Source organism: Selaginella moellendorffii, unplaced genomic scaffold (genome assembly GCF_000143415.4).
Source record: "Selaginella moellendorffii unplaced genomic scaffold, v1.0 SELMOscaffold_86, whole genome shotgun sequence".
In the NCBI taxonomy this organism is placed as follows: domain Eukaryota; kingdom Viridiplantae; phylum Streptophyta; class Lycopodiopsida; order Selaginellales; family Selaginellaceae; genus Selaginella; species Selaginella moellendorffii.
In genome coordinates, this window is record NW_003314347.1 from 757779 (window position 1) to 777371 (window position 19593).

Sequence of the window (19593 nt, forward strand, 5' to 3'; positions counted from 1 at the left end):
CTCAGGAACTTAAAAAGCTCTCCAATCAAACCTTTGCAGCTCCATACATACGCACCCCGTCAAAGACCCGAGAATAAAACCAGTAAGAATCTTTGCAGAAAATAAGCCATTGTTTTGTTCTCTGACTTTCACGAATTTACCGCGCCGTTTGCAACCTGCTGATGAAGGGAATCGGACGTTATGACTCTGATCTTGGGGCAGCCGTCGTCTCTCAACAAGTAGACCTGCCGAAAGATATCAGTCAAAGCGGAAATTTATGTAGCCATGATGCAGGAATCATCTAAAGTACCTCACGCTTGATCCATGAATCGGCGCAAGCGTCGGCCGCAAACACGATGTCAACACTGCAGAAACAAAGCGTAATCAAATCCCAGAGGACAAAAAAAGAAACCAAAAGGAATAGGAAGAAGTCGAGTGGAGTCTACCTTGCTCTGGATTCTCTGTGTGATGGCAGACCCGATTCCTTTGCATCAAAAACAACCACCACTTTCATTCCTGCGAGCTAGAACGAGGGCTGCGGTTATAAAGAAGAGAAAACAAAACAAGAGATACCTCTTGCTGCGCTGAAGGTGCAGTTTAGTATCAAGCCTGACCCGAATCAGTTACATGGAACTTTTTCTTACCACGCTAGAAGCCATCGGTCTTTTCCAGCAGCAGCGCGTCCACTCTCCTTGATGTGCACAGCGATTCGAGCGGCGGCCTCAAACTCCAGATTCTTGAGCTATGGCAACAAGCCTGACATCGCTGTAGCTAGGGCAACGACACCTCGCAATGCCCTAGAAATCCCGCTCACCCAAAAGCGCCAGATCCAATCCGTCACACTTTTTTTGCTAAATCTCATGATAACCTATGGGGGGTAACTGTAAAGGTTATTTCTTTAACCACGTGTTAGTGAATAATCGCGCTGATGTTTGCTCCCGGCCAATGGGAGGCGGCCAAGCCGTGTGTGGCGGGAGAAAAAGGCCCAGCAACACGTGGCACATGCAAAGTGTTGACCGGAGATTGCTGCTCCACGCGTCACTCCGGGCAGCATCAAGTCCGTCGCGGCCCTTGGAGCGTGCTGTGGATCGGGCAGGATCAAGTAGGTCGCGGCCCTTGGAGCGTGCTGTGGATCGCGATTTCCTCCCGTGGGTAAGCAAATCCACTCCCAAATCGTTGCTGTTGGCTGGGATTCGAGCTTAATCGTGTCGTGATCCAGCTTGGTTTTGTTTTGTATGTTTTTCTAGGGTTTTTGAGACGGCGAGAGAGCCCCTGCTGCTGCTGCTGATTCACGATCCAAATCGGAGGCGCTCTATCAATGCTGGTGTCTTTGCTCCTGAGAACCCCATCGTAAGTTGTTATTTGTGAGGAGTTCCATCAAAGCAAGGTATTTGTGGTGCATAGAATTGAGCTAGAAAAAATGTAAGTCTTGCGAGAAGACACTGTATAAGGTAACACACGTCAATCTGCTCTTTTTTGGCATCACCCGATTGCATCGAAAAGGTTAGTTTTTATGCTGTCCATAACCCTCAGTAAATATCTTTTCCTTTCTATCTGCCCTAATATCTGATCTCCATTTCCAAAAGAAACTGTTGAAAATAATGTCACGCCTTCGACATGTACTGAATGCTATTCGACACAGACATACACATCCCACGTACAATGATAATGTTGAAGCCACTAACCAGCACCAGCATACATATAGCTTTTACAACACTAATATTCAAGAGGATACAGAGTATCAACATCAAACAAATCTTAATAATCACACTGAACAGCAATCAATTTCCAATTCCTATTTGCCCCCTTCACCTCAGATTCGCAACAGACTTGCTAGCAATTACCTATATAATGATACATCTATTTTGACATTGAATATAGGCCCCTTATCATATATTTGTAAATATTGTCATGCCTCACACTTTGCCGATGAGAACAAGTCTATTTGTTGCCAGAGTGGACAAGTCTACCTGCCTCCAATACTTCCATTACCACCTTTTCTGTATTCTGTATATAACTCACACAAACACTCTAATTTCAAGAGTAATATAAGACAATATAATAGTGCACTTGCTTTTGCGTCTATGGGAGCTAGCATTGATACTTTTACGGGTCATGGTCCATACTGCTATAGAATTCATGGACAAATCTATCACAAAATTATGCCACAACATCCTTCAGTACATCAAAATCCAAGCTACAGTCAATTGTACATGCTAGACTCCAATGAGGCTACTGATATCAGAAAACAAAACCCTTTTAACATTAACTGTGATTATAATTTACTACTTCAACTAGATACGATACTTCGATATATTAATCCATATGCACAAGCTTTTAGAATGATGTATGAATTGGAACAGGAAAATATTTCAAGAACTATTATTTCTGGTAGCAATTTACGTGGAGTTTATATGCTTATTAAAAATGAAGGCACAGACCATCGTCGATATAATACTCCACAAACTAATGATGTTGCAATAGTTTTCCAAAGTGAAGATGGTGTGCCACCTTTTGACCGTGAAATATGTATTCATCCAAAATCATCAGAACCACAACATATATCTATTTTAAATGCTAATTGTGATCCTATGGTTTATCCATTACTTTTTCCATATGGAGATAGAGCTTGGCATGACAAGCTTTCTTCTAACAAGCATGTAACACTCCTTCAATATTATGCTTATCGTTTGTCCAAAAGAGATTCAACATTATCAACCTCTACAATTACATATGACCAAATTTTACATGCTGGAAAACTCACCCAACAATATATTGTAGATGCCTATGTTAAAATTGAAAGCAACAATTTACAATACTATAGATCTAATCAAAAAAATATGAGAGTTGATTTTTATACAGGTTTGATGGATTATGTTGCTGGAAAAGCTGCTGATGCAAATGCTCGACCAGGAAAAATTGTTATTTTACCTTCTACTTTTACAGGAAGCCCCAGAGCTATGCAACAAAATTACCAAGATGCTATGGCAATTGTAACAAAACACTCAAAACCTGATATTTTCATAACTTTCACTTGCAACCCTAAAAGGCCTGAGATATTACAAAATCTACACCCTAATGAAGGACCTGAAGATCGACCTGATTTAGTTGCTAGGGTTTTTAACATGAAGCTAAAATATTTTCTCTATGATATTACACAAAATAATATCTTTGGAAGATGTATTGCATTTATATATGTCATTGAGTTCCAAAAAAGAGGTTTGCCTCATTGTCATTTCCTAGGCATATTAGATAATGAAAGTAAAATTAAAGACCGTGATACTATTGACCAATATGTATCTGCTCAATTACCTGACCCTTTATCAGAGCCCGAACTATTTGAAATAATCACATCACATATGATACATGGTCCATGTGGATTACTAAATTCTCAAAGTCCATGTATGGAAAACAAAAAATGCTCCAAAAACTATCCCAAAAACTTCAATGACGGGACTACATACTGTGTGGATGGATACCCAGAATATTTTAGGCCAAACAATGGTCGCACCTTCCTTAAAAATGATGTTCCAATTGATAACAGATGGATTGTCCCATATAATAAATATTTATGTAAAAAATACAAGGCCCATATAAATATAGAAATATGTGCATCAATTAAAAGTATTAAGTATCTTTTTCAATATGTTTATAAAGGATATGATTGTGCAACCATTCAAGTCCAAACAGCTACTCAATCTGCAAACGTATTAAACTGGGATGAAATCACGAATTTTATAAATACTCGATACATTTCAGCACCGGAAGCTATTTGGAGGATATTTAAATTTAAAATGCATGGACGCTCACACCCTATAATACGTCTGCCCGTACATCTTCCTGACTTCCAAAATGTGTATTTTACAGAAGGCTCGGAGCACAATGCTTTGCAAAGAGCAACACGTAATGGAACAATGCTAACAAAATGGTTCGAACTCAATATTCATGATCTGAATGCAAGACAATATACCTATGTTGAAATACCTTTACATTATGTTTTCAATAAATCTGTTAATGTATGGCAACGTCGAAAAAAAAAAAAGGTTATTCCTCGACTATACTCAGTATCTCCTCTAAATACCGAGTTGTACCATTTACGTATTATTCTTCTTCATAAAAGAGGAGCAACATCCTTCGACAATATTAAAATAGTTAATGATGTAACTTACCGAAGCTTTCAACAAACTGCTGTTGCTATGGGTCTTCTTGATGATGACAACGAGTGGTATAATTGTTTACAAGAAGCATGTAATTTTCAAATGCCTACACAATTGCGTCAACTCTTTACTTTCATATGTATTTTTTGCAATCCACAAGACCCACCATATCTTTGGGATGTTTTTAAGGATCAGCTCTCTGAAGATTTTAGTAGAACAAATATTATATGCAGATATAAACTTGCTCTAATAGACATTAACTCAAGAATGAAAATACATGGTAAAACAAATCAATCATACAATTTACCTATCCCAATCCTAAATACCTCAATTCAACCAATACCAAATTGCAACCATTCATATACAGAAATTTACCATTATATTGCAAACTTGAATGTTGAACAATTAACTATATTCAATGAAATTGTTAATATTGTCGAGTGCCCGACCGATACCAATCGTTTTATTTTTATTGATGGCCCTGGTGGTACTGGCAAAACATATTTATTAAATACAATGGTAAAATATTTTGAGTTCTACAATAAAAAAGTGGTTTGTATGGCATGGACAGGCATTGCAAGCACACTACTACACAATGGACAAACATCCCATACAACTTTTAAGTTACCAGTTCCAATTAATGATACATCTGTTTCTGGTTTAACACCTAATAACAATGCCGGTAGATCTATGAAAGCAATACAAGTGCTTATTTGGGATGAAATTAGTATGGTTCATACACTTGCCTTTTCAGCTGTCGACCGCTGCCTACGAGACTTAAAACAAAATAATTCTCCATTCGGTGGCATTGTTATTGTTACAAGTGGTGACTTCCGTCAAACATTACCAGTTGTCCCACACAGTCATCGAGCACAAATTGTTTCCACATCTGTAAGAATGAATAGTCTATGGAATTTATTTAGAAAGTTTCAATTGCAAACAAATATGCGGCTTGGCCCCAAGTTCCCAGATTGGGCAGAATGGCTATTAAAAGTCGGTGATGGAAATAATTACACACAAAACTCTATTTTACCACTTGATTCTATCCTTCTTCCTTCAGAACTAATTAGAAGTACCTCTATTACTGATTTCGTATTCCCATGTATCGAAGATATTTCAAATGTTCAAATTGCAGCAAATAGAGCCATTTTAACACCTCTCAATGATGATACATTTCCAATTAACAACAACATCATCTCTCAATTACTAGGTCCACCTCAAACTTATACTAGCATTGACTCTGTTGATGTTGAACACCCTGAAGATTTCCCGATTGAATTTCTAAACTCTATCACTCCCTCTGGACTACCACCACACAAATTGATACTAAAAGAAGGTTGTATAGTTATTCTTTTGAGAAATATGTCTCCAACAATTGGATTATGCAATGGAACTCGACTAATGGTCAAAAGAACTTCACCTAAAGTTTTGGACTGTGAAATAATTACAGGTGAATTTAAAGGTACTAGAACTTTTATCCCACGCATTAACTTAACACCCTCTGATTCAGATGTTCCATTCCATATGTCTCGAAAACAATTTCCTCTTCGTCTTGGATACTGCTTAACAATTTCAAAATGCCAAGGTCAAACATTTGATCGTGTAGGCATCTACTTACCTCAGCCAGTCTTTACCCATGGGCAGCTCTATGTTGCACTCTCAAGATGCACATCACCACAACAACTTGCAATTCGAGTTGACACAACTCATATACAAGGCCGCTTAATTCCATTCAATTCATCAACATTCACCATCAATACTGTATATAAAGAAGCTTTATATTAACTAACTCCTGTCCTACTACACTTTAAAACATAAAAACAAACTACAATAAACTTTGTTTGTTTTTTAATTTTCCCTATGGCCCAATGGATAACAATAGACTGGTGCTAAAAATAAAAGAATCATTTCACAAGGAAATTGTGAGATGTGAGCAAATTCTCACAAAGATATGTTAGTAAGTTTGAGAGGCTTTGCCAACTACCCAGCATTGGCTGGGCAAGTACTAGTTTTATTATAAGTGGTAGAACAGTAATTTCCATAATCACCCGGATTTTTGCTGACAACTTCACTCTTTCGATTCGATTTCTTTGCTCGGGATGCGGCGATGGGAGGAGACGCTACCGAACAAGGAACAGTACCTGATGGCGAGGAAAGTTGCAATGTTGAAGATCTTTGCAGACGGGTTGATGGCTTACAGGTGAGGCGACACTATCCTTGAGAGGAAGGGATATATTCGAAGGAGCATGGTCAAAATGCAGCTTTTCAACAAAGCGGTCCCAGCGTTCGAGAGTTTCTCGACGACACGAAAAGTTCTACCACGGATCAGGACAAACGTGTTCTGGAGACTCTGGAGTCGAGGCTGAAGAGCGTCTTGACAGTGATAGCAGCCGGAGCTTCATGCTGTAAGTTGGCCCGAGTTTCGGAAGTCTGGCACCCGAGACTCCGGGCTCGTGCTATGGAGACTGACTTTCCGGAACCCATGCCATGCATCTTCAAGCTCACTAGCAATGGTTCCAGTGTTCAGCGAAGACACTTTTACGTGCACCGTCTTCTGGATCTTCCGGAGAAGCATCAAAAGCCGCATGAAGTTCGATACTGTGGAGTCTGGATTCCAGTCATGGCTCGACTTCCATGGAAGCAATGGCCTTGAGCGAGAGAGGCTCGTTTTGCTGAATTCGTAATCAAAGCGGAGCTCGGGATTCTCGAAAGTTGGAGCAGAAGACGAGCCAGGAGGAAAATGGCTAAGCATCGTCTCTAAGGTGGAGATGGCTTGCCTCCCAGCACAATGAAACTCTTGGAGCTTCGGCAATGCCATAGTCTTCCTTGCTTGTATCTAAAGTTCGTTTCTTTGTTCTCCAGCAGCCGAGTAGCATACTCGCTTCAAGCTGCCGGTTTTGAATCGCCATCGACAGGCCAATGCACAAGCTCTATCCAGTGATCATCCACCTGGCCATAACTCTCGCAAGATTCCTCGGAGATCGCGGCGATCTTCACTCGCGTGATTGCTAAAACTTTCACTGCTACAAGAGCTCAGTAAATCTCATAGCGAGAAAGAGGTGGTAAAGCGAACAAAGTCATCACAAGCTGGGGAAGAAAATCCAGGAGAAGAAAGAGGAGTACCGCTGCTTTAGAGGAGGATGAGGGCTTTCAATCGACGGGTGGAGCGTAGGAGCTCCACCCGAGAGAGTTCCATCACCACTATTCTACTTTGGGGGCTCTTTCCTCCTTGGCGAGGTAGCGAAGGGCTAGAGCGAAGCACAGGATGAAGAAAGGGACGACGAATTGGAGCACCTTGATGAGGAGATCGCTACGATCCGGCACCGATGGGGCCGCTTGAGTCGAAGATCCCGAGTAGGAGTACGATGGCTTGCTGGGAAATGTGGACGCGTTCGCTCTCCCGATCACGTATTCCTTCATCATCGCTCGCGCGCTGTTGCTGTGGCCGACGTTCTCGAAATCATCCGTGGCATCCTTGCCTAGAAAGGACGAAGAACATCGAATCAAATCCCAAGAAGAAGAAGAAAAAAAAAGAGGAACAAGATCTGGACCTGTCGATGCGATAATCACCTCATCTCCGCCGGGATGATCCAGCAGGAACTTCGTCACATCGTAGACCTGAAGATCAATCAATTCAAGAGCGAAGGGAGGGGCAAGTCAATCCAAGCGAACAAATCTCTCCACCTTGCCATCGACAACGATCCAGCAATCGTCCCTGGTGGAGTGCTGCAACACATCCTCCAATGTGTAGAGCGCCGTCTCCAACTCCCCCGCGCCGGAGAAGCTCTCGCCCATAGTTTCGCCAAAGAAAACAAAGAACCCTAATTCTGGGAGAATATGCTTAGCGGGCGATCGCTGTATATCTCCGGTGGGATACGCCGTAGCGCCCGGGCGATCTCCCGCGAGGGAGGGGGAGCGTAGCTGGGGTTTTGGCATTCGCCATAGCCCGCCATACCGGCATTGGCGGGCAGTGCGAGTGATTTTCACGCTCTCGATGGAGACGATCGCCGATGCTCCAGGGCAGCGCAATTGCTAAGGCCGTGTGATGAGAGGATCGATCGTCGCGCTGCCATCGCTACCGCTGCTGCTCGACGAATTGGGGTTTGCGACAATGCGCGCCGGTGATCGCTGGAGCGGGAATCTCGCCCGGCGCTGGCGATTTCGGGGCAGAGTAGCCGGGCGGCGGCCAATGCGGGAGCTCCGGCTAGGTTTGTCCGCCCTCTCCCAGCTCCAAATCTCTCGCAGCTCCATCGCTACGTCGCAACCCTAGTGGGATCGTCTCTAGGGTTTAGTCGCGCTCGGGCACGCACAGCGTAGGTTTCTGGGCAGATCATAGATTACAATTGGGGGAGAGGAAGAAGATCATCGCAGTAGCATTGGACAGGTGATGGGATTTGTATGAGATGCCAGCGTCTCAGCCAGCCGCCGCGCGTATCAACTTACAGGAGCTCAAAGCCCGGCTCTCCAAGATCCTGGGACCGGACAAGGAGAGCCAATACTTTAGCATTTTTTCCAGATTTTTGAGCCACCGGCTGAGCAAGACCGAGCTCGACCGCCAAGTCGTGCTCGCCATCGGCAAGGAGAACGTAGCTCTCCACAACCAGCTGGTGCGAGCGATCCTCTACAATGCCGCGGTGTGCTCCCCCCAGGCGCCGCTCCCGCCGCTGCCCGCCGCCGCCGCCGCGATCCTCACGTCGCCTCGTAAGAACAGGACGGGGATCCGCAAGGCAAAGGAGACCTTGAAGCGTCCGCGTCTCGTTCCCGGCCACCACCTCGACAAAGCTTCGCCGAGAGAGGACGGCGCCGCCGCCGCGATCACCACCACCACCACCTCTCCTCTCTCCGCGGAAGAGGCGGCGGCGGCGGACGAGCAGCAGCAAGAGTGTACATTATGGAACGCCTGGTCGGTGCGAGCGCCGCTAGGGACACCGTTTTGCGTGGGAAGTGTGGGATCGGCCCAGCGAGCGGCGGTGTTGAAGCGGCCGCCACACCACCATCACCACCACCACCACCACCACCACCACCTTACACATTCTTTAGTAGGGGATAGTATAGAGGACGAGTGCCTGGAAGCAAGCGATCTGCCAGATGGAGATGGCATGCGGCGACGCATGGAAGAAGTCGCTATAGTGGAGCAGGGACTACAGGGGGTGAGCCACGAGTGCGGGCATGTACTCAACCAGGCGCTCGACGTTTACCTCAAGCGGATCATCGGAGCTTCCGTGGAGTTTGTACAGTCGAGGAGGAAAGATGGAGGAGACAAGCAGCAGCATGGATTCCAGAGCTCAACGTCGTCGGTAGCGGCGGCACTGAATGGTGTGGTTTGGGGTGGATCTTCGCACCACCTCTTGCAAGGCCCGGCAGGAGTGGTGGAGTCGAAACAGCTTGTTGGTGGTGCTGGTGCTGGTGCTGGTGCTGCCGCTGCTGGGCAGATCTCGGCGTTGGATTTCAAGGTGGCGATGGAGGCCAACCCGCAGCTGCTGGGAGAGAACCAGCCGCTTCACCTGGAGCGGATCATGCTGCGGGTGTTTGACGAGCAGGAGAAGCGAAACTTTCGTCGCCACCATGAGCAGCAGTTGCAACCATCGGCGCAGCTGCAACCATTGCCAGCATTGCAGCAACCGCAGTTACAACCATCACAGCATCAACATCAACATCAACAACAACACCAACACCACCATCACCAGCAGCAGCAGCAGCAGCACCATCACCACCTTCACCACCACCACCATCATCAGCAGCAGGCACAACACCAGCATCAACAGGAGCTACAACACCAGCAGCAGCAGCAGCAGCAGCGACAAGTTTTGTAATAGTTCTCAAGCACAGGTTCTTGTGATTTCTACCTCTCTTCTCTCCTCCATCTTTTCTTCGTTTACTCCCCTCTCCCCCTGGGTTTACTCTCGTTGTGTATCAACACACATTCCTTTTGGAGTTTGGAATGGGGAACCACTGTAGCAAAGCTTCTCTTTCTCTCTAATGACGGAATTGACCATCGTTGACTTCCATGGGCGTTGACTTTGGTGTTGACTTTGATGGACCGCAAGCAGTGTGTGGAGCTTGTGCGGTCTTGTAAGACTCTGTGCGAGGCAAAAAAAATCCATGCCCGGGTTACACTAGTGACGGGCTGTGACGTTTTCGTCGCCAACAAGTTAGTTGAGATGTACGGCCGGTGCGGGAGCGCAAGCGATGCTAGGCGGGTGTTTGACGGGCTGCCGTACAAAGATTCCTTCTCTTGGAATCTCATGCTGACAGCATATGCTAGGAACGGGCATCTGCGGGAGGCAAAGCGGCTGTTTGACGTGATGGTTGAGAGGGACAAGATCTCTTGGACGGTGATGTTGGTTTTGTTCTCCGAGAAGGGCTTGCTGATCGATGCGGCTGATTTGTTTTACAGAATGCCAGAATGGGATATTGTAGCGTGGAACTCGATGCTTTTAGCGCATGCCCATTACGGGCATCTAGAGGATGTTCTTCAAATCCTTTACGAAATGCCTGAATGGGGCGCGGTCTCCGTTAATGCGCTTCTTGTAGCTTACAAAAGCCACGGCTGTCTCGATAAGTGCTTTGAGATGTTCGATGCTCTGCCAGAAAGAGATTTGAAACTCTGGAGTGCGATGCACTCGGCAATTGCCACGCTTGGGCATCCGGAACAAGTCTGGAACTTCTTTCATAAGATGCCCGAGTGGGACTTGGTATCTTCAACGACGATGCTGGCTTCTCTTTCTCAAACTGATAAGCTCCACAAAGCAAATAGAATCTTCCAAATGATGCCCCAGAAGAACATAATTTCATGGACAGCAATCATAAACGCCCACATCCGCAGTGGAGATTTGCACCAGGCAGCCACCTTGTATGAGTCAATGCCCGAGTGGGATTTGGAATCCTCCACAGCCATGATCACGGCATATGCTGAATACGGAGCCGTAGCACGGGCCAAATCCGTGTACGACAGCATGAAAGAAAGGAGCATGGCCTCGTGTACAGCCTTGTTATCTGCGTACAGTCATGCCGGGGATTTGGAAAATGCCGTGAGAGCGATGGATTGGATGCCGGAGCACGACCAAACATCGTCGCTAACAATGGTTCTGGCATTTGCCCGGTATGGGCATCTGGGCGATGCGCAAACGCTGTACGAACAGATTCCGGAACGGAATGTGGCGGCATCGACGGCCATGGTCGCTGCCTTTGTCTACGCTGGACACGTGGACGGTGCCAGACAGACCTTTGACAGAATGCCTGAGGCGGACCTGGTCGCGTGGACGGCCATGATTGCAGCGTATGCCCAGAGTGGTCATTCGTCTAGCGCGATTGATCTTTACAATGCAATGGTGATGGTGGAGTTCCCGGATGGAGTGAGCTTCCTGTCTCTTTTAATTGCTAAAACCCACGCAGGCAAGACACGGGAGGCAAGAGATTGCTTTGTCTCGATGGCATTTGATTATGGGATTGCTCCCACCAAGCAGCACTACTGCTGCGTGCTTGATCTCTTGGGCAGGAGTGGACGACTCGGAGAAGCGAGAGATCTAATGGAAACAATGCCATTTGTGCCAGATGCGCTCGAAATGAGGTGTTTCTTGGGAGCTTGCAAGGCGAGGTGGAAAGAATTTGTAAAGCATGGCGCAAAGGAGGCTATAGAATTCGATCATAGGGACCCCGCAGCGTATGTAATAGTAGCAAACGCTCTCACGAATTAAGTACTCCATTGGCAAGCCGAGCCCCTCGACGACGTATCTAGGGTTTATGGCGTTCCGGAGAAAGGTCGTGGAGCGCCTCACTTCGACTGGCCTTCCCGGCAGCGTTCCTCCGCGAGGTAAGCGAGAGGTTTCTCTCGAAAGCTACATTTTTGGATTCAGGGTCCAAGGAGCGGTGGCATCCCCGGATCATCGATGTTACCACGGCGGACGACTACAAGCACTTGCTACACAAAATCAAAGCGAGTAAGTCCTCCTCATTCATTGCCAATGCCAATGAAGTGATTTTTCTCTTCTCCATTTTTCCTCTGCCTAGCTCCGATCTCCTTTGGCGTTGTGTTCTTCACGTCGGAGGAGCGTTCCAATTCATGTAAGTGCCTCTTTCTTTCTCTCAAGATTGAGATCCGCTTGTGTGTCTAGGCCAGGAATCCGAGGACGCTGTGTACAAAATAGCCAAGAGAAATTCAGAGGTGACATTTTTGAGGCTCGAGGTGGAAGAGGTATCAAAACAAAATGGAAGACAAGATTTCATGCACATCTTAACGTCGATCTCTTTGTTTGACAGGAGGGAATCCAAGAGATTGTGGGGCAAATAGACACATCACGACTGGTAATGTTTCCTCTCTTGTCGCATTTTTGAGCTTCAAATCGTTCCTTTGCCTGGCTTGTGTGTAGCCAACCTTTTATTTCTACAAGGGAGGAGATGTGGTGGGAAAGCTTATCGGATCGTCTCCTTCCAAGCTCGAGGACTTGGTGGTGAGCTTCATCCATCACAAGGAACTAAGACGCCACATACGCGTCAACGAGTTCTAGCCAGGAAGCTTTGCAGCTATTCAAATGATTGTGTTGTTTCATACAAGCTTTTCATTTTTATTTTCAATTTTAGTATTACTAAGATGTTTAATTAGAATTTTTAAATATATATATTTATTAATTATGAAATGGTAAAATAGAAATAACAAAAATAAAAAATTAATATAATAAACGATTATTATCATATATTTTAAATATAACAGAAAAAAATATAGTAGATGTTGTGAAGACGTTAATTCATTATTTTGCTAAAGATTAAGATGTTTATTGAATCATAAAGCTGTAGAAGTAATTTGTTTTCTTTATAAAACAGATTGAATATTTCTTTATGAATATTTAAAATTTCTTTTAATTCACAATAAAAGAACTTTTAAATACTATCTTCAAATTATAATAAACACTACATCTATTAATCTAAAATTTAATGTTTTTATATGCATAATAACACATTAACAAAAAAAAAGCTGCTACTATATAATTTATTAAAAGAAACTAAAAGAGATTCTTAAAGAATAAATTATTATAGGATTAATAAAACTTCACTATATAATTTTGTTATTTCATTTTATTTATTAATGATACATACTTCGGAGCACCAAGGGATGGCATGGCCTTCAAAGAAGAGCACAAGCCAAGGAAAGCTTTAAAAACATTTGATTTATAGATGTTAAACAGATGTATAATAATATGATACAACTTTCTGTTACATGAAATTAGTCCTAAATAAACGTGTGGATTATAGAGCGCCTGAGGTCTACATTTTCGTGTGTGTGAGGAGCCACCGAGGAGGAACACCTAGGGTTCTACAGGACCGTCTGGTAAGCAAAGCTCTCCCAGAGCTCCACAGCTCCTCTCCCTCATCGATCTCCTCCCAGGCGCAAGCGCAAGCGAGCATGGACGCCACAGCTCTGTCGCGCATCGGCCTGGCCGGCCTGGCCGTCATGGGCCAGAATCTGGCGCTCAACATCGGCGAGAAGGGCTTCCCCATCTCCGTCTACAATCGCACCGCCGGCAAGGTGGACGAGACCGTGGAGCGCGCCAAGGCGGAGGGAAATCTCCCCCTCGCCGGCTACCGCAACCCACAGGACTTCGTGCTCTCCATCCAGCGCCCCCGATCCGTGATCATCCTCGTCAAGGCCGGCGCCCCGGTGGATCAGACCATTGCCACGCTCGCCCAGTTCATGGAGCCCGGCGACTGCATCATCGACGGCGGCAACGAGTGGTACGAGAACACCGAGAGGAGGATCGCCGCCGCCAAGGAGAAGGGTCTCCTCTACCTGGGGATGGGAGTCTCCGGTGGCGAGGAGGGCGCCCGCCATGGCCCGTCTCTCATGCCTGGAGGAACGCCCGAGGCCTACCGCTACGTCGAGGACGTCGTCAAGAAGATCGCGGCCCAGGTAGACGATGGTCCGTGTGTCACCTACGTCGGCCCCGGCGGAGCTGGGAACTTCGTCAAGATGATCCACAATGGGATCGAGTATGGCGACATGCAGCTCATCTCCGAGGCCTACGACGTCCTCAAGTCGGTCGGCGGCCTCACCAACGAGGAGCTCCACCAAGTTTTCGCGGACTGGAACCGTGGCGAGCTCGAGAGCTTCCTGGTGGAGATCACCGCGGACATCTTCTCCGTCAAGGATGACAAGGCCGGTGGCGATCTCGTTGACAAGATCTTGGACAAGACTGGGATGAAAGGCACCGGGAAGTGGACTGTCCAGCAGGCTGCCGAGCTCTCCATCGCGGCTCCCACCATAGCTGCGTCGCTCGACTCGCGGTTCTTGAGCGGGCTCAAGGAGGAGCGCGTTGCTGCCGCTGCTATCTTTGCCGAGGCTGGGCTGCCCGATGTGCTCAACCACGTCGCGGTGGACAAGAAGCAGCTCGTTGATGATGTGAGGAAGGCGCTGTACGCGTCCAAGATCTGCAGCTATGCGCAGGGGATGAATCTGCTGCGAGCCAAGAGCCTGGAGCAGGGGTGGAAGCTCGACTTGGGCGAGCTTGCCAGGATCTGGAAAGGTGGCTGTATCATCCGGGCCGTGTTCCTGGACCGGATCAAGAAGGCGTACGATCGGAACTCGAACCTGGCGAGCTTGTTGATCGATCCTGAGTTTGCGAAGGAGATGGTGGAGCGGCAGGCGGCGTGGAGGAGAGTGGTGAGCCTGGCTGTGAGTGCGGGGATTAGTACTCCTGGCATGACTGCGAGCTTGGCTTACTTCGATACTTACCGTCGAGGGAGACTTCCGGCCAATCTCGTCCAGGCCCAGCGCGACTACTTCGGTGCGCACACTTACGAGCGAGTGGATATGAGCGGCTCCTTCCACACTGAGTGGCACAAGCTGGCCAAGCACAGCACCAACCTCCGGGCGCTCATCTGAAAGCAAGCAAGCACGGGAGACGAAGAAGAGCGATCAGGTTCGCTAAGAAAAGAAAAATAAGAGGAACTCTTACCAGGCAGGCAGGCAAGTTGAATTGCTTGTACGTCTAGTTTTGGTCTTGGTAGTGGCTCGCTCCATTTTGATTCTTGGAGCAGCTTGATCTTGTTGCTCATTTTTGTGGTTTTTGGTCAGACTCTCTCAGTTGCTAATAAGCTATATGTCGTGCTTTTAATCGGTCGTGTAAAAGCTTTTCCACCTAGAACACGCAAGCACGTATCAGTAGAACACCGTGATTTCTTGCGTAAATGCTTACGGGTGTTCGGTCTTTATCATCACGAATCGGCGCAGCTGAAACAAATATCAAAGGACAGTTTAAACGAAGTCCATGAAAGAAAGTTTCTACTCACACTGGTTGACCACTGTTCGTCAGCTTGAATCTCCATGACGAGCATCACCTCTCAAGAAATGTCGCCAAGACTCCTTTCTCCTGGTCCGGAGTCGTGCAGTCGAGAGCCGGCACTGATCTTGCTCCGCTGCTTGCGTGACAGCCTCGAGAGCAAGCCATGCTTTCTCTTCTCGTCCGGGACAGCGTAGATGTTGTAGAGTAGCACGTAAGGCGCGGAGCTCTCGGGCTGGAGCTTCACCACTCTCTCGGCAGCAAGCTCGGCTCTCTTTAAGTCGCCATGGACCTTGCAAAGGTTGAGGAACGTCGTCCAAGTCAGCGGGTCGGCCTCGTAAGGCATGGTGTGGAGAACGTCCTCGGCTCTCTGGAGCTGGCCACACCGTCCGAGGTTGTCGATGAGGAGATTGAAATGCTCCACCCCGGGGACCAAGCCGTGGTCCTCGACCATGGACACGAACATCACCTCGCCTTGAGAGAGCAAACCGACGTGGTTGCATGTAAGTAGCACCCCCGTGAAAGTTACGTTGTCCGGCCTCGTCCCGTCCAGCACCATCGCCTGGAAGACGAGCATTCCACAGTCCCCTTGCCCGCTCTGTGCATATCCGTGGATTATCATGTTCCACGAGACCACGTCCACCTCCGGCAGATCGTAATGCAAGTAGTCCCTGGCCGTGTCGACGCGACCCTTCTGAGCGTTGAGGAACAGGATGGAGTTCCAGATCCATACCGTCCTGGCCGGGAACTTATGGAAGAGTGACTTCGCTCCATCAAAGTGACCGTTCTCAGCAAAGGCAGTGAGGAGCACCGACCACGCAGAAGCTGTCCGGCACGGCATTGTGTCGAAGAGTCGTTTAGCCGTCTGGACGTCTTCGTTCATCCCGTAGGCTCGAATCATGCACGTCCAGGCCACCGAGTCCGGCTCCGGCATGGAGTCGAACAAGAGCTTGGCTTCCTCGAGGTGGCCGTTTTCTCCAAGAGCTTGCATCACAGCACTCCAAGCTATGGTGTCCCTGAGCGGCATGGCTTGGAACATCTTGGTCGCGGTCTCGACGTATCCCTGTTCCCCAAAGCCTTGAAGTGCTGCGGTCCAGGAGACGATATCCCGCTCCGGCATGCTCCAAAACAAGCTGCTCGCTTTCTCGAGATGCCCGTTCTGGGCATAAGCCACCAGCATGACGTTCCAAGTCACTACGTTCTGGCTCGGCATCCTCGCAAACATCCTGCCAGCCGAGTCCAAATGCGCGTTCTGTGCGTATTCCGCAATGATGGCTGTCCACGATGCCGCATCCCTGTATGGCATTCGATCGAAGAGCTGCTTTGCGTCTTCCAGCCTCCGTCCCTTGGCATACCCCTGGATCATGTAGTTCCACGAGAGTGTGTTCCATTGGGGGATCCTCTCGAACAGTATCCTTGCTTCGTCGAGCCGGCCGTGTTGACACAGCGAGGAGACGACGGTTGTCCAGGAGGTGAGGTTGAGCTGCGGCATGACTTGGAACATCGAGCACGCCTCGTCGAGATGCCCGTGACGGGCATATCCAGTCAAGAGAGCGTTCCAGGTCACCACGTTCCACTGCGGCATCTTGTCGAAGAAATCGCTGGCTTCCCGGAGTCGAGAGTGTTCAGCGAAGCCACTGACCATGCTCGTCCAGGACACCACCCCCTTGTCTCGCATCGAGTCGAACATCTCCTTGGCCTCCCGGAGATACCCGTTCTGGGTATAGGCCGTGAGCATAATCGTGTTGCCGTGAACGCCTGGGTCCTCGACTTTGTCGTAGATCTTGCGAGCTTCGGCAACGCTGCCGCATTTTCCGAACATGTTGATGAGGAGGTTTGCGAGGAAGACGCTGTCGTAGTGCAAACTCTTGAGAATCAGTTGATGGGCCTGCCTGCCCTGTTGAAGATCCTTGCACTCGGTGCACGATCTCACGAGTTGGACGTAGAAATGAATGTCGTGTGGCGGTGGACAGTACCTGAGTGGCTTTGCAGATAGCATTCCAGATGAGAATCACTACTTTGTTGATCGTCATAGTCTTATCTTGCTAATGTAGTGAGGCAAACCCATCTCTGGCAACGGGATACCATACTCTGCGAGCTTCGCTTCGAAATTTCTCATGACAGTAGTATATGCCTTAAAAATCAGAGAATATCAGTTTGAAAACATTTAGAGGTTTGATACATACCTTCGTTACCCGTCCCAACTCGTAATACAAAGTCTTGATCTGTTGATTCTTTGCTTCCAACATCTTGTCAATCCCATACTTCACAAGATGCACTGTAGCAGGATCCATTTTGCCATTCCCCAATGCCTCTCCAAGTTGTGCTTCCTGTAGGACTTTCTTAGTTTTTCTCTACAGTCTCTAGGCACAAAAGTGTACCTTCTTTTCGAGCTGTTCCCCAAGCACCTGGACTTGTCTCTGAAGGAGGGTGCTTTTTACACCGCACTTTTGTTGGACATCAAAGACACAAGCTTCAAATCTTGCGTACAGATCGTCCCGATCAGCTTGGACCTGTTTCATGAAGTAAGCAAGGCTGTTGAGCATAAGCAAAACAACAAGCAGCTTACTTTTTCAAGTTTGTCCAAAACTATCCTATATTCCCACTCGAGCTGGCTTGTGTGCTTCAGAACATCTGAATGTTGGCCTCGTAGTTGCAGTAGTGATTGTCGATCCTGCATATGACGTTTATATTTTCGAGAGGAAACCAGTATCCTAATTACCTTTTCGTGGCTGTCCAGCTGTTTTCTCAGGCTTTCAACTTCTTTCAGAGACCGTGTCAAAGGTTCTGTCAGCCTCTTGTTTTCTTGCGAGATCTCGTACATAAGCTTTTCATTTGCCTGTTCTTTTCTCTTCATGTCGTTGATATCTTCCTGTTTTCAAGGCGCAGCTTAGAAAGACGGCACTCACGCGCTCAAACAAAAGGTACCTTCAGCGTCTTAATGAGGTCAAGGTTGTTCTGAGTGATATCATTGTAGTAGCATTTGATTTCAGAGAAAGCTTTTTCGTGCTTTTTTATAAGCTCTGAAATATGCAAGTTTTTACGCTCTTCAATTTCATGGATCTCTTGTTTTCTGCGAAGATCGTTTTCGGCTTGCACTTGTCTCATCTGGCAAAGGTAAAACGCGATGAAAATTAAGAAGCCAAAGAAAACAGACGCACCTTTTTCTCCGTTTTAAGCAGCAAATCCTTGGCATTTATATCAAACTCTCGCCTCATTTTGGTAATCTCCTTTGCGTGATCCTACCAGAACATGCCCGAGTTGTAAACATGACGACAGTGCCAGCAAAAAACTCCCACCTGTTTCATTTGCTTCAGTTGTTCTTCGTAACTCAGCTCAACCTCCCTGATCTTATCTTTCAAGTCACGCTGTTCGTCCCTGCAGATATTTCCCAGAGCTGTCATGAGACAAGCCCGTCAGCTCCAGATCTTACGGTAAGTCGTTAGTTTGAAACGAAAAGAAGAAAAACAAATGGAGAACTTACAAGAGCTGGCTTTCTCGAGTGGCTGCTTCTTCTCGCTGTAGCTTCAAAGCAAGCTCGTTATCCCCCTTGATAGTACTCACGAGAACTTGTTGCTCATATAGAAGATGCTTCATCTTCTGGCTGAAAACCTGTAGAGAAGAAAAAACTATGAGCATAGAGATCAATACTGTACGAAAAAAACAATGGATTGCCTTGAGGTCAGTTTGATGCTTCTCAGCAATCTCCTCCATTTGTCTATCCTTGATCCGCAGTTCCGCCTCCGCATGCTCCCTTTCTTTCTTTTTGATTTCCATGAAACAATTTAGCTTGTCCTGCTCGGCCAATATTACTCGAGAAATCCACGAAGCGCTACTAAGAATACTAACCAAGAATCACGAGCTTACCCTCTCAATCTGCGAGCGATTTCTCTGCTTGGCCTCCTTGTTTCTCTCGGCAGTGATCCCATCGATCTGAGCTTGAAGCTCCTGTATGCTCGGTCCAGCATCCACAGCCGCCGCTGCCGCATCCTTCCCTTTGCCCTTACCGGCATCCTTCTTCTTTGGCGCCATAGCTACAGCTCCTCGCGAGAGAGTGAAACCCTGGTAGAATGTGACGAAAGAATGACACGCTACATTCTCTTACTCGATCGCGCACCGTCGGACCTCACACTTGCGCATCCGACCGTCCGCTCACTCCCGCCCTTTGGCGCAAAACCGCCTTT

At 47.2% G+C, this 19593-nt stretch overlaps 7 protein-coding genes across 9 annotated transcripts; 4 read left to right on the forward strand and 3 right to left on the reverse strand.

The window, feature by feature from the left end:
* Positions 1-7157: 7157 nt before the first annotated feature.
* Positions 7158-8240, reverse strand: LOC9657768 (cytochrome B5). The gene is made up of 3 exons (XM_002988107.2): positions 7821-8240; positions 7688-7754; positions 7158-7615 (listed from the first exon to the last, which is right to left on the reverse strand). Exons 1-3 carry the CDS (start codon positions 8070-8072, stop codon positions 7338-7340), a joined length of 597 nt encoding a protein of 198 aa, XP_002988153.2. The 5' UTR covers positions 8073-8240; the 3' UTR covers positions 7158-7337.
* A 158-nt stretch (positions 8241-8398) lies between these two features.
* On the forward strand, positions 8399-10138 carry LOC9657769. Its single transcript, XM_024661926.1, has one exon. It carries the CDS (start codon positions 8540-8542, stop codon positions 9947-9949), a length of 1410 nt encoding a protein of 469 aa, XP_024517694.1. The 5' UTR covers positions 8399-8539; the 3' UTR covers positions 9950-10138.
* Positions 10139-10171: 33 nt separating this feature from the next.
* Positions 10172-11833, forward strand: LOC112341565 (pentatricopeptide repeat-containing protein At2g35030, mitochondrial-like). Its single transcript, XM_024661880.1, has 2 exons — positions 10172-11394; positions 11635-11833. Exons 1-2 carry the CDS (start codon positions 10172-10174, stop codon positions 11831-11833), a joined length of 1422 nt encoding a protein of 473 aa, XP_024517648.1.
* LOC9656792 (thioredoxin-1) lies at positions 11484-12721 on the forward strand. Its single transcript, XM_002988015.2, has 6 exons — positions 11484-11949; positions 11993-12076; positions 12147-12200; positions 12251-12330; positions 12396-12440; positions 12506-12721. Exons 1-6 carry the CDS (start codon positions 11880-11882, stop codon positions 12641-12643), a joined length of 471 nt encoding a protein of 156 aa, XP_002988061.1. The 5' UTR covers positions 11484-11879; the 3' UTR covers positions 12644-12721.
* Positions 12722-13319: 598 nt separating this feature from the next.
* Positions 13320-15244, forward strand: LOC9656793 (6-phosphogluconate dehydrogenase, decarboxylating 2, chloroplastic). Its single transcript, XM_002988016.2, has 2 exons — positions 13320-13461; positions 13519-15244. The coding sequence occupies exons 1-2, from the start codon at positions 13351-13353 to the stop codon at positions 15010-15012; spliced, it is 1605 nt and encodes a 534-aa protein (XP_002988062.2). The 5' UTR covers positions 13320-13350; the 3' UTR covers positions 15013-15244.
* LOC9656794 (pentatricopeptide repeat-containing protein At4g02750) lies at positions 15031-17425 on the reverse strand. Of its 3 annotated transcripts, XM_024661841.1 has the most exons (3): positions 15420-17425; positions 15326-15360; positions 15031-15268 (listed from the first exon to the last, which is right to left on the reverse strand). In XM_024661841.1, the coding sequence occupies exon 1, from the start codon at positions 17406-17408 to the stop codon at positions 15471-15473; it is 1938 nt and encodes a 645-aa protein (XP_024517609.1). In that variant the 5' UTR covers positions 17409-17425; the 3' UTR covers positions 15031-15268; positions 15326-15360; positions 15420-15470. The 3 variants fall into 3 exon arrangements, with proteins under 3 accessions (XP_024517609.1, XP_024517608.1, XP_024517607.1); XM_024661840.1 differs by having other exon boundaries at positions 15033-15268; positions 15326-17425; XM_024661839.1 differs by having other exon boundaries at positions 15131-15360.
* Positions 17426-17429: 4 nt separating this feature from the next.
* LOC9657770 (growth arrest-specific protein 8 homolog) lies at positions 17430-19558 on the reverse strand. The gene is made up of 11 exons (XM_024661842.1): positions 19277-19558; positions 19085-19204; positions 18894-19021; positions 18709-18787; positions 18571-18651; positions 18338-18517; positions 18132-18281; positions 17979-18083; positions 17791-17922; positions 17596-17739; positions 17430-17543 (listed from the first exon to the last, which is right to left on the reverse strand). The coding sequence occupies exons 1-11, from the start codon at positions 19439-19441 to the stop codon at positions 17439-17441; spliced, it is 1389 nt and encodes a 462-aa protein (XP_024517610.1). The 5' UTR covers positions 19442-19558; the 3' UTR covers positions 17430-17438.
* Between the last annotated feature and the right edge of the window lie 35 nt (positions 19559-19593).

What these genes read in the sequence shown, in the direction of transcription:
- LOC9657768 (XM_002988107.2), bottom strand. Translation starts at nt 8,072, where the DNA reads ATGCCAAAACCCCAGCTACGCTCCCCCTCCCTCGCGGGAGATCGCCCG. An exon ending in GGATCGTTGTCGATGGCAAG is followed by an intron (nt 7,755 to 7,820) that starts GTGGAGAGATTT and finishes ATTGATCTTCAG; the next exon opens with GTCTACGATGTGACGAAGTT. An exon ending in GGTGATTATCGCATCGACAG is followed by an intron (nt 7,616 to 7,687) that starts GTCCAGATCTTG and finishes CGTCCTTTCTAG; the next exon opens with GCAAGGATGCCACGGATGAT.
- LOC9657769 (XM_024661926.1), top strand. Translation starts at nt 8,540, where the DNA reads ATGCCAGCGTCTCAGCCAGCCGCCGCGCGTATCAACTTACAGGAGCTC.
- LOC112341565 (XM_024661880.1), top strand. Translation starts at nt 10,172, where the DNA reads ATGGACCGCAAGCAGTGTGTGGAGCTTGTGCGGTCTTGTAAGACTCTG. An exon ending in CCTGAGGCGGACCTGGTCGC is followed by an intron (nt 11,395 to 11,634) that starts GTGGACGGCCAT and finishes TCTCTTGGGCAG; the next exon opens with GAGTGGACGACTCGGAGAAG.
- LOC9656792 (XM_002988015.2), top strand. Translation starts at nt 11,880, where the DNA reads ATGGCGTTCCGGAGAAAGGTCGTGGAGCGCCTCACTTCGACTGGCCTT. An exon ending in TGAGGCTCGAGGTGGAAGAG is followed by an intron (nt 12,331 to 12,395) that starts GTATCAAAACAA and finishes TTTGTTTGACAG; the next exon opens with GAGGGAATCCAAGAGATTGT. An exon ending in AAATAGACACATCACGACTG is followed by an intron (nt 12,441 to 12,505) that starts GTAATGTTTCCT and finishes GCTTGTGTGTAG; the next exon opens with CCAACCTTTTATTTCTACAA.
- LOC9656793 (XM_002988016.2), top strand. Translation starts at nt 13,351, where the DNA reads ATGAAATTAGTCCTAAATAAACGTGTGGATTATAGAGCGCCTGAGGTC. An exon ending in GGGTTCTACAGGACCGTCTG is followed by an intron (nt 13,462 to 13,518) that starts GTAAGCAAAGCT and finishes ATCTCCTCCCAG; the next exon opens with GCGCAAGCGCAAGCGAGCAT.
- LOC9656794 (XM_024661841.1), bottom strand. Translation starts at nt 17,408, where the DNA reads ATGCTATCTGCAAAGCCACTCAGGTACTGTCCACCGCCACACGACATT.
- LOC9657770 (XM_024661842.1), bottom strand. Translation starts at nt 19,441, where the DNA reads ATGGCGCCAAAGAAGAAGGATGCCGGTAAGGGCAAAGGGAAGGATGCG. An exon ending in ACTCGAGAAAGCCAGCTCTT is followed by an intron (nt 18,788 to 18,893) that starts GTAAGTTCTCCA and finishes AAATATCTGCAG; the next exon opens with GGACGAACAGCGTGACTTGA. An exon ending in ACCTCATTAAGACGCTGAAG is followed by an intron (nt 18,282 to 18,337) that starts GTACCTTTTGTT and finishes CCTTGAAAACAG; the next exon opens with GAAGATATCAACGACATGAA.